At 47.5% G+C, this 11930-nt stretch overlaps 1 protein-coding gene across 1 annotated transcript; it reads left to right on the top strand.

Moving 5' to 3' along the window:
* Window positions 1-619: 619 nt before the first annotated feature.
* Window positions 620-11830, top strand: lnx2a (ligand of numb-protein X 2a). The gene is made up of 11 exons (XM_035619711.2): window positions 620-765; window positions 3128-3688; window positions 6581-6816; window positions 6921-7058; window positions 7275-7474; window positions 8250-8663; window positions 8751-8924; window positions 9242-9419; window positions 9515-9740; window positions 10480-10638; window positions 11045-11830. The coding sequence occupies exons 2-11, from the start codon at window positions 3285-3287 to the stop codon at window positions 11178-11180; spliced, it is 2265 nt and encodes a 754-aa protein (XP_035475604.1). The 5' UTR covers window positions 620-765; window positions 3128-3284; the 3' UTR covers window positions 11181-11830.
* The last annotated feature ends 100 nt before the right edge of the window (window positions 11831-11930 follow it).

The raw sequence follows: 11930 nt of genomic DNA, 5'->3' as shown, positions 1-11930 counted from the left end.
GAGCTGCAAACTTTTTTATATACATTTGGCAGTTGAATCTATATAACTGCGATATATTTTATTGGTTAATGTGATCTGCAAAGTGACTTACATTGGAAACAACATATAGAATTGTATGATTGGAAGTTTATCAAAGATTAATTAGGATTGATATCTGCAGACTTAATGATTTCTTTGAAAGTGAGAAATTCATCTGCATTTCTTAATGACTTGGCCATTAAGATTTCCCCAAATTATTGCCATCACAAAGCATTACTGAATGATTAATTCTGAAACCATTTTTTACAACTCAAAAACATTTAAATGGTGCACACAAAACAGTGTGTTTTACTGACACAATCATGAATTATTTCTTTCAACCATTTACTTCTACAATAGTTAGTGACAGTGCCATTTACGGATTAGTCTGTAGATAGCATAACCTATCTAACACACAAAATGGGGAGGGGGGAACTAGTCTACTACTGTAAATTTTGGGGGTCAAAAGATGCAACATAGCAATCTAAAACAGCTTTAGCATTTTTGAGCAGGCGGTTTGGAAGCCACCCGCGATTCGGCCCTGGATTGACAGCCGCAGATCCCGCCCCTCCCCGTTGACAGACACCAGTGGGCGGGGCAAGCGCCGCCAAAGGCACGGGGGCGTTTTCGTGCGGGTTTGCGGAACGGTCCGTTGCGGTGGATGCGTGATAGCCGAGGTTCCGCGGCTAACAATCGTCCCCCCTTTTCGGGGCCGGAGCCCGCGGCGCGGAGGAACAGCGAGAGGAGGTAATAATCACATCTGGTCACATTCGCCGCCTGCACGAGCGTTGTCAGCGTGTAGCTGGGCTTTGAATTGATATTGCCATTGTCGCCTCATCTGTCCTAGCCTCTCCGCCTGTGCAGGGTGGGATGGAGTCAGACAGATGGGGACAATGATTAAAAACGCTCTTGTGTAATCAAATGTGTCCAACGCCTGGGCTGCTTATAGATCATGACAGTGCAGTTGGTGCGTTGCCAAGGTAATTTGGGACTTGGACAAGTGAAACAAAGATTGCAAATCTTAATGAAATCACTGTCAGTTTTTTTGTTGTTATTGCATGTCTGCCTGACTGTTGTGGGAGAAAAGCATCCTATTGCAACAGACCTTGCAGAGCAGCAACATGCCTGTTTTTTCAAGAGGCTGACAGCCTTTTTTGGATTTTTAAAGATAAGAGAGGACGAGATGGGGTTTTATGAGAATGTAGGCTAAGCCGACAGGACCTGAGATTTTAAATCTGTGGCCTAAAACATCATCATCTAATCTTATTTGGGAAATGTCATTCCTGCATGCGAGGTATAGTCCAGGACTTGTCCTGTGTCGTTTAAGATTAGATTGTCATCTCTGAAAAAATGAGCATAGACAGGTGCAGGGCCCGGACTGTTATTTATTAATATTGAAAGCAGTGCAATCACAATAACAGCATGGCCTTGGACTCTCACACAGACACACGGGTGCACACACACAGACACTCAAACATTGCCACTAAGATTAAAAGAAAGATATTTCACAAGCACTTGCCACTCTTCATATGACTTGGTCTAGTCTAGTCCGGCAATGTTTAAAATAGATTTAAGTGCTTTTCATGGCTGAGGCTCTAAACTGCTGCCACGGTGAAAACCTGAAGACTTTACTTATTGATAAAGACCATTCGCAGGATCTGGTACCTTAAAAAGCTTGTGTAGACTTAAACTTGCATGTCTACAAGTGTGTGTGTGTGTATGTGTGTGTGTGTGTGTGTGTGTGTGTGTGTGTGTGTGTGTGTGTGTGTGTGTGTGTGTGTGATGTGGTGATGTCACAGCTTTGTTATAGGAACAGAGGAGCCTTGTGTCCTCATGATTAATTCATGTCCAGCTGCGGGATAGAGACAGAAGCAGCCAGTCACACACAGACAGGAACACGTACTTAAAGGAGGCTGAAATCAGTAACTACAGGTCCTGTAGCCAAGGAGACAGGGGAGACAGGTTGTCACGGTAATGGGTAGCAACAGAGATGAGACGGGGAAAAAAGCAGCAAAAGGGGGACCAAGGGGGCCTGTCATCGTCGCCTGCGCCGTCTTGACGCGTCCGGGCCGTGCCAGGCAGGGGCAGAGCATACTGCTGAGAGAAGTGCATCTGTTTTGTGGCTCCTCTGCATCCTTCTCCGGCTACACTCTGAATGTCAAGCCCCACTGAACAGAACAGGCTCCAGGTCGTCATGGAGACAGGAGCAGACCCTCGCTGGAACAGAGGCAGGTAGTCACTGTGGCTTGGCGGGCCTGCCGTGTGCCGTGGTACGCCCTCTGCTGTCCGCTGGAAGCAGCAGGCCCACGGGGGCTGGGGGGGCTCGGCGAAAACAGAGGGGCCGAGGACCCGGACAGCGTTGGCTGTGAAACGCTGTGGAAGTGATCAGCGTACACACAGAGTACATTAGCTGTGGGAGCTCACTCTGCTCAGCGGAGTGCTTTATTTCAAGACTTTGCTCCAGGCATGTTCTCTCTCTGTCTGTTGCAGAGGAGACCGAGTGCATCTACTGCACATGTCCTGAACCAAAAATATCATAAGTTCGCTGAGGGGAATGAAGAAAAGAAGAATTTCCACTGTTTTCTTGACCTTTCTGCTCCCTCCCATCCTCTCCCTATCTTATTTACTTCACGTGGTTCATGTTTGTTGTTTTTATGCCTCTTTCAGACTTTTATATCCCACGCATCTCTTTGACCCCTCCTCCTGTCACACTCTCCTCTTCCTCGCTCTGTCTCTGCTCCTTTCTGGCACTGTTTCACCTCTCTGTTGCTTTCCCGCTCTCACTTCCTCTGATCTGTGTCCTCTCTCTGCCTCAATCCCAGATAATTCCCTCTCTGTGGAATTGGAAGATTGCAGCAGGCGAGAGCAAAAGAGAGATTATAATGCCAGATTAGCGGACAGGAGCAGCAATACATAATCTCAGCACACTCAGTGACACGCGCACACACACACACAAACAGACAGTGCCACTCTCGATCTCATGCCAACACTTGGACCCACGTGCACAAAGCATTTGCCACATGAATAAATGCGCAAGCAAATAATCAGACACTTGTTGTTTTTTCTGAAACAGCTGTTTAACCCTCTGACTTTGCCCTCTGACCTGCAGGGTGATGTGCCATCGGCCACTGGGGGGTCATCCGTCCTCTCTGCAACCTGTTCATCCAATGAAGTTCATGGGATAGGAGTGTGTGTGCCCCTTTCCCAACACTGCAGCCCCACTGGAGTCACTTGTGCCAAAGCTGAGTTGTGTTGACGGAGCAGAGATGGGCAGCCCGGGCAGCGAGGTGGGTCTAGCAGGGCCGGTGGAGCCGGCTCTGGAAGCCCTGTGTCCCGAGTGTGGCCAGATCCACCGCAGCCGGGAGAACCACCTCTACAACTACCGCCTGGAAGTGGACGACGACCTGGTGTGCCACATCTGCCTGCAGCCATTGGTGCAGCCCCTCGACACGCCGTGCGGGCACACCTTCTGCGCCCGCTGCCTGCGCAGCTTCCTCCAGGAGAGGGACTTCTGTCCCCTGGACAGGACGCGGCTGCAGCTCCAGGCGTGTCGCAGATCCAGCATACTGGTTCACAAGCTGCTGGACAAGCTGTCCGTGTCCTGCCCTCTGACCCCAGTCTGCTCCCTCAGCATGCCGCGCTGTGACCTGGAGGCACACCTCAAACACAGGTAATGGAGCTGACACACTGATGAAATAGATGGAATACTTGCACGAGAGCGTGGACACACTCACACATCAGATCAAAAACTTTGCCGCCATGACAGGCAGGTTTTCTTCAGCCTCATACAGGTAATCCAGCTTTATTGTACTGGAGTGGGAATCAATCCGGCAACCAGCAAAGACAATGGCTTGTTAGTTACAAGTATGTTGAATATGATCCTTGAAGTATGTTTTAAGTGAAGACACCGTAAGTATTTGCTGGTTTACTTCGTCCACTGTGCTTATGAACTTACTTACATGAAAATACATTTGGGTTTTGAACAGTTCGGCACACACATTCACATATGAATAGAAAAGGTAATCAACAGATTAATCTATAATGAAAATAACTTTAAATTCTACTACCAGCCACCCCTCACGATTGGCTCATTTCTGACCGGACCATTTGGAGATATCATTAATCTCAGTCCGGATCAGTTCGATTTTCCCACCGCCCCAGACCTTCAAGGTTTCCCGCCGTAAACACGCTTTGGCTTTTGGCCCATTTGGACCAGGTGCTGTGAGACCCAGAGGGGATTATTGGGCTGTAGGTCATGTGATGGGGGGGATTAGTGGTTCCCTACCACAGTCATGGGTTGACCGACCAGGAGCTCCACGTTCTCATTCTGCAAACATGCTGAGCAACTTCAACACCAGAGACCTTTTCAACCACTTCTTCTGTGAGACAGCCAAGGGCAACCCTGACCTGTGGTGAGTCCAGTACGGTGGGACGAGGGGTCAGCGTGACGTGGGATGATAAAGTGACATTTTCCTTTTGACTGCTGCTTGTGTCTTTACTTTCTCTCTCATTCTCGCTGTCTCTGTCGCTCTGTTGTGTACAGAAACATAGGGCAGTGTGCGCATGTGTGTGTGTGTGCGTGTGTGTGTGTGCATGTGTGGGTCTATGCATCAGCATTGCCATAGAGAAACCCCCCAAAAAGTATATTGTTGTCGATGGTGGTCCATGAATGGCGATAGTGTGATTCAGCAGGATAACTTTTAGGATTTAGATATTATTGTTAAACTTTCGTTAAATGTGTAAAAAAAAATACCTTAAGTTGAGTGTGATAAGATTATAATCAGTTATTGATTTAGGAACTGAATTTCTTCAGATTGTGTCTGTTGCTAGGTAACCATCCACCGGTGTTTTGACCTTAACTTATTGACCGGTTATCCGGCGACTGCCCGACACTTCAGTTAAGTCGAGGAGATTTTCCCTAACGAGCTCAAACTAACAAGCTATTGCCAACAAGCTGTTGAAAGCTTTTCTGAGACAGCTGTATTTAAGGGAGACCCCGCGCCTCGCACTGCCAATTTTTGAAGTGAGACCATGTACTGTAACTATTGCTATACAACGATTTCCTTTACTTAAAGCTAGATCCATCAGAATCATGGTTCGGTATTTCATAGCTGCAGCCTATTTAAACTTTGTTTGCCAACAGTCCCCTCGTCAAACTGCGGCAGCAGATGGGTTACTGTGCGTCTCAGCGGAGTTCGATGTTGCACACACCATGTTGGGTCGGGAAGACGGTGAAAGATTGTTTAGGACAGCGCATACAAGGTGGCTGCAAGGACTAACGTGACATTCCTTTAGCGAAGATTAACACCTCAGTCACCCCCCACGTGCTCTTCGCCGTTGTCCTGCTCTGCAGACTTAAGTCAACTAAGTCTAACAGGGGCCAAGAGTCCGCCGTAGCTGAGGGACAACAACCGTTGTTTATGGTAAAGATTAAGGATGGGACACTGGACATTAGATTAAAAGGAACATGAGTGTCAAGCCACAGTGGTCAAGGTAGGGTGGTTGATCATATTCCCGATGGCTCGTGTGTGTGTGAGGGTTGTGGTACCTTCACTGTTTCTGAACCAGAGAAGTTGAATTCAGCGTGTCCGTTTGAAAAGTTTGCCTTTCTTCCTGCCAATGTTCCTGTTGCTCTTGATGGAAATGTCTGTGGGTCAAAGATGGATCAATTAAGAAAAGAAAACCCTGGTCCCGGTATAATTACAGTAGTCCACAGCCCCGCACGACAGTGTTGAGTGTTTTCCGGTTTGAATATTGCAAGAGCAGATAAATAATAAAAGGGAAGGGAAGGGAAGAACAGAAACGTTTAAATAATTCAAACCGCTTATAGCTTCCACTTACAGTAAATACTTCAGAGTCAATTAAGTGTGAGACCGCATTGATCCCTTGAGTCTGCCCGTCTGTGTGTATTTTTAATTGCTCTACACTTAAGAGTATCTATTTGCGGGACAGGAGAGATGCACCAACCTCACTTCCATGTCACCATCTCATCGTTGTGTCATTTATCAGGCAGAAATGCCAAATCTTACCCTTCCCATCTTCTCCAATGTGATAACTTGCTGTTTTTTTCCGTTTTTGTGTCATGGTTGAAATTGAATATCTTTTGGTTTGACGTGCTGGTTGGTTAGAAACACACATACGCTCACTGTGGACTACGGGAGGTTTTAATGGATATTTTTCACATACATTCATACACACATAAGCTCATTCATGCCCCTACAAATATCCCCTCATACTAATTTTGTCTGAAGTGCTTCCCCACATGTTAAGAATCTAGAAAAAAGCAAGACATGCAGAAATGTTCTCTGGTATTTCTCTAATGAGAGACAGATCAGTTTCCCTCAAACATAATTCAGTTGGGACCTTCCTTACAAAATGTAAAATACTTTTCAGTTTATCCACTGAATTGCTCCCGCAATATGACCTCGTTTGAGGAGGGGGAAAGCAGGAAGAGAAATTTCCTATGGGGTCGATTGCGACACAATAAATCGACTGATGCCGAACCTGATTTTCTTTACACGTCAGATGGACTAACAAACTGACACCTGTTGCTTGGTGAAAGGTGTCCCGGGACGCGGTGTCAGCAGACCATCGTGGACGGCCCGAGATGCGACAGCGGGGACGAGCGAGCGATGGTGACCAGCCCGCCCAGGTCACCGCGCTCGCCGCAGACGGACCTGAGAGACGGCACGCCCTCTCCACCCTCTGGACCCACGAACGCCTGCAGCAACGGGCCCGTGTGGACGGACGACGCCGGCCTAGACAACCCTGCCTTCGAGGAGAGCACGGAGGAAGACAGTGAGTCGACCCCCCCATCCCCCTTTTTAACCCTGAATTAAGAGATTTAAATTGATTAAACACAGCTCTCTGAAACAAACCCCTTCATCTCTCCCTGTCGCCAGGTGTGCTAGGGCTGGAGTGCGTGGTCCCCCGAGTGAAGAGGCCCCTCAGTAATCCCTGCATCCACCTCCTTCGCTCTGTCAGTTCCACCTCCTCTGGTTGGGACTGTCCCGAGTCCCCGCCTCTCTCTGCTGAGGAAGGTATGAGATCATTTCCTCCATTTTGCTGAGCATCTTCTCGAAAGGGGCTACATGCTGGAAATCTGAGATATGAAATATTGCAACTTATCTTTTTTGTGAGTTTTAAGTGCTGTAATCTCAGACAGCAGGATGATCACATTCAGGGAAGATTACAATACAGTTGTGGAGACTGAAGTCTGAAATGCGGCTGTGTAATTTGATTTGTTTGTCCATTAGGCTGTGTGAAGTTGCCCTCGCTTCCTGAAGGAGAAATAACTGCCATAGAGGTCCACCGGGCCAACCCGTACGTAGAGCTGGGCATCAGCATCGTCGGGGGAAACGAGACGCCTCTCATCAACATCGTGATTCAGGAGGTGTACAGGGACGGGGTCATCGCGCGAGACGGGCGGCTGCTGGCCGGCGATCAGATACTACAGGTGAGAGACTGTTGAGATCATTTTCTGCTTTTCTTTGTCTGTGTTTTCAGGGACGAAATGTTAAACAAGTGCGAAAGTTCCACGAAACTCTGTGGCCTTGTTTTTATACAAAATATTTTATGTATTTTAAAGCTTCACTAAAGTTTTCACCTAAGATTAATGTTGACAGACGCTGTTAAGGTTGCCAGTATCATTTCTTAATTTTTCGTTCCTATGCCTTGCAAAATATCTTATCAACAGTCATCTAAATCAGTTTTATGAGCTGCTATGATTAACAAGTATATGTAATGTGAAAGGTGTCACGCATAGTGACATTTCTATGTAATGAGTTATCATCCAATTCTACAATGGCAGCCTTGTTTCCAGCAACAGCAAGAGGAAGCTGTTTGTAATTGAAAAGCTCTGGTAAATCCACCTAAGAAACTTGAACAACAAGTTCAAGTTTCATAATGACACACACAACTGACATGTTTGTCATTATTTTCAGCCAAGAAAGTGAGACATTTAGCAGCCAAAAGGGCAGTTTTTCTCTCCAAAGTTGGCGTAAACTAACACAGAGCTAAAAGAAAAGTGAATATTGGACGTGGAGATGGCCAGACACATGGCTCCAAATGATAAATGCTTAAGTTGCTCTGTGTCTGCTACATGTGTAAATAGGCAACTTTTTCAAACAACAACTGTAATCTTGAAAGGTCAGAGTTAGGTTTAGAGTGGCCAAAAAAGAGATAATAATAATAATCTAGGTTTAATTTCCCTGAACGTCTCTTTTTCTAAGGTGAACAACGTGGACATCAGTAATGTGCCCCATAGTTTTGCCCGTTCAACTCTGGGGCGCCCCTGCACCACCCTGCAGCTGACCGTGCTCAGGGAGCGTCGCTGTGCCTCGCGGGCGCCTCCCTCCTCGTCCTCCTCAACTCCAGCCGTGCCCCACGCTCCCTGCTCCACTCCCGAGGGCGCCCCGTCCAGCCCCGCCACGCTGAGAATCACTCTGCACAAGCGAGACTCGACGGAGCAGCTCGGCATCAAGCTGGTGCGGCGGACAGATGAGTCAGGGGTGTTTGTGTTGGACCTATTGGAAGGCGGCCTGGCGGCAAAGGATGGCAGGCTGCGGAGTAATGACCGCGTTTTGGCAGTCAATGACCAGGACCTGCGCCACGGCACCCCAGAGCAGGCTGCGCAGATTATACAGGTTCATTCATGCTGCTAGTTTTCCTTTGGAAATACTGAAATTTGAGTGAAGTGAGATACTGACTCCGTTATATCTGTGACGCTCTAGGCCAGTGGAGAGCGAGTCCACCTGCTCATTGGCCGACCCAGCAAGCCAACTCCACCCCCACCACCAAAATCAAGCTCCACCAGAGACCTCTACTGCCTTGATCACTTCCTGCCTAACCACAGCTCCACCCCGAGTCCTGTGCCCATGCACCTATCCCGCAGCAGCACCCACAGAGTGAGGAGAGGACTGTGTGTGTGTGTGTGTGTGTGTGTGTGTGTGTGTGTGTGTGTGTGTGTGTGTGTGTGTGTGTGTGTGTGTGTGTGTGTGTGTGTGTGTGTGTGTGTGTGTGTGTGTGTGTGTGTGTGTGTGTGTGTGTGTGTGTGTGTGTGTGTGTGTGTGTGTGTGTTCTGTTATTGTGTGCTCAAAATCAGACTCAAAGACATTTAACTGCAAATGGACACATTGCATTAAGCCTCAGTCTTGTTCATGCACATCTCTGTCTGCGTGCGTGCGTGCGTGTCTGTGTTACCTCTGTGTGATTCTTTTCGCAGGACCTTTCCCAGTGTGTATCCTGTAAGGAGAAGCACATCACTGTGAAGAAAGAACCCCACGAGTCTCTGGGCATGACTGTTGCAGGAGGGAGGGGCAGCAAGAGCGGGGAGCTGCCAATCTTCGTAACCAGCGTCCAACCACATGGTTGCCTGTCGAGGGACGGACGAATCAAGCGAGGTTTGGCGTTTCAGCTACGTCAACACTTTGCAAAGCCACATTACTTTGTATACAGTAACGGCAACAGTAACACAAGTGTATCCCGGCACCTTCAGGCGACGTTCTGTTGAGTATCAACGGGCAGGACTTAACATACCTGAGCCACAGTGAGGCCGTGGGCACCTTGAAGGCGAGCGCCGCCTCGCCCTCAGTGCAGCTGCGGGTGCTGGAGGTCAGCATGGTGGAGGAACATGAACACGACGAGCTGCTGCCCCACACCCACGACAGTGACTTCGACGCCAACTGGTCCCCGTCGTGGGTCATGTGGCTGGGCCTGCCCAGGTAAACATTCACAGGGGAGGAAGAATCATAACTTACCGTTATACTGGATATAAATGTACCATAACTAGGACTTCAAATAATTGGCCAGATGTCTGAATTTCCTCTTTTTCTTCTTAATACCAGACAATATGAACTAAAACATGCTGTATAATGACAAATTATCATATTGTCACATTGTATTGTTATGGATGTTTGTCATAATTAACTACAGGTCAACATTGCGGGCCTTTGTGCTGGATATCAGGCCGATTGGTTGTTTGAACATCTGCTGAGTTGTCATTGGTTGTTGCAGCTATTCTCAGTTTGTTTGTATGGGATTGTGACCACTAATTGAAAATTGCAATATGAGGAGATTGAGGTCAGTTGTAGGTTTGTGAACTATGTATTTACTTTGTCCAGCCATATTAAAAGTATTTAGAGGTATTCAAAACTGGAATGGCACCCAGTAGAGCGTAGACCTCCACCAAGGGCCAACAACCTAAAATTGAACCTGCACCAAATTGCACACGCTCAGAAATCCACCACCAGGTTTCTTAGAAATCCGATTAATAGTTTTTGGGTAATCCTACTGACAAGCAAACTGACTAACTCACAAATGGACGGGGATTAAAGCATTACCTCCTTGGCCGAGTTAAATTTACACAAGTTCTTGGTTCTAGAAATGTCTTGAAAGAAGTTTGAGAACATATATAGTGATGTTACTGGATATTTTCCACCACTCTCTCGTCTTTTGTTGCAGCTACCTGCACAGCAGTCATGAGATTGTGCTGCGGAGGAGCCACCCCGGCAGCTGGGGCTTTAGTATCGTCGGGGGATACGAGGAGAGCCACGGCAACCAGGCGTTCTTTATCAAGACCATAGTGCTTGGCACACCCGCGTACTACGACGGCCGCCTCAAGTGAGTGATCAGTCGTTTTTTCACATGTCTGTCCGTGGCTTATGTTAGCAGTTAAGTAGTGGTAAATTACCAGCCAGATAAAGTGTGATCTCTGGTTGGCGATTGATAAGAGTTGTGATGAAACTGTAGGTCAAAGTATTTGCTGGTTTTCTCTCCTCTTCATTTGCATAACAAATATCATAGGTGGGACCCTTTTGCTGTCTTATCAGCATTCATTCTATTTGGTCCCATCTTTTTGCACATATAACATAAAAAAAAAAAAATTTTAAAGATTAAAACAAGTTAGAGAAAGTAAGTAAATACTGGTCTGTAGTTCAAAAGTATCATCCTTCAACTTCTTTTGTAAGAAACTCTCATAATGTTCCTGTAGCATACTGACTTGTCCCTCTGTGTCGTCCCACTGTAGGTGTGGCGATATGATTGTTGCAGTCAACGGCCTTTCGACAGCAGGAATGAGCCACTCCGCTCTGGTGCCCATGCTGAAGGAGCAGCGCAGCCGGGTGGCGCTTACTGTGGTCTCCTGGCCCGGCAGCCTGGTATAGCCGGGCCAGATCCCCCGCAGGCTGCACACCCCGCTAATTCCACCCCGAATGTTCTATATTGGGAACGACCTTGGCCAAAGTGAACTGGTAGACGCTACTGTACATCGCTCCATACTGGGCTTAATCCAGGACCAAAAGCATTCAGAGCTGTAGGAGACCCAGCAGGACTAAGCCTGTGCTGACCAGGTGGGAACTGATCCAGATCGTGCCACGTCACCCGACAGACTGCACTCAAAACACACCGCTGTGTTCATATGGTCATTTGGCTTCACTCCCGCTGGGAGAATGGTACTGCAACTGTTAACAGGCGATCTGTGCTGTATTCATCTCACCGGGCAGTTGTAGAATCCAGGGCTGTATTCAGGTGGATGCATCGCTGCAGTTAGAGATAGAATTTTAAAATTGAAGTAGCCCGTGATCGTCCCGTCATCTACGATAATGACCTATAATCGCGATTATCAAGATGTTCTGCAGCACCGGCGCTGGATCCAGCTGAATGAGCCTTATTAGAAAACCTGCCTCACCCTGGGGGCTCGACTCCCCTTAGGCCTCATCACCATGGCAACCAGCTGCCCGTCAGCTGGAGTTTTATACATGTGTGAATGTGTGTTTGTTTAATAAACATTTCCTTCAAAGGATTAATTTTTCAACAGCATGCTCTTCTTTTAGTGTGAATTGACTTTCAATAGTTTTCTATGAGCAAGTCTCCGTTTATTAGGAATTTACGCCAAGTCAGACAGAAAGTGTGTT

The sequence above is a fragment of the Scophthalmus maximus genome, chromosome 21, assembly GCF_022379125.1.
Source record: "Scophthalmus maximus strain ysfricsl-2021 chromosome 21, ASM2237912v1, whole genome shotgun sequence".
NCBI lineage: Eukaryota > Metazoa > Chordata > Actinopteri > Pleuronectiformes > Scophthalmidae > Scophthalmus > Scophthalmus maximus.
The sequence above is the reverse complement of the archived record's forward strand: the minus strand, read 5'-3'. Positions and strand labels throughout refer to the sequence as shown.

Bases quoted from the DNA above. Each gene is read 5' to 3' on its own strand.
- lnx2a (XM_035619711.2), top strand. From the start codon at position 3,285: ATGGGCAGCCCGGGCAGCGAGGTGGGTCTAGCAGGGCCGGTGGAGCCG. The intron at 7,059-7,274 runs GTATGAGATCAT...TTTGTCCATTAG, and splicing joins GCCTCTCTCTGCTGAGGAAG to GCTGTGTGAAGTTGCCCTCG. The intron at 8,925-9,241 runs GTGAGGAGAGGA...TTCTTTTCGCAG, and splicing joins CCCGCAGCAGCACCCACAGA to GACCTTTCCCAGTGTGTATC.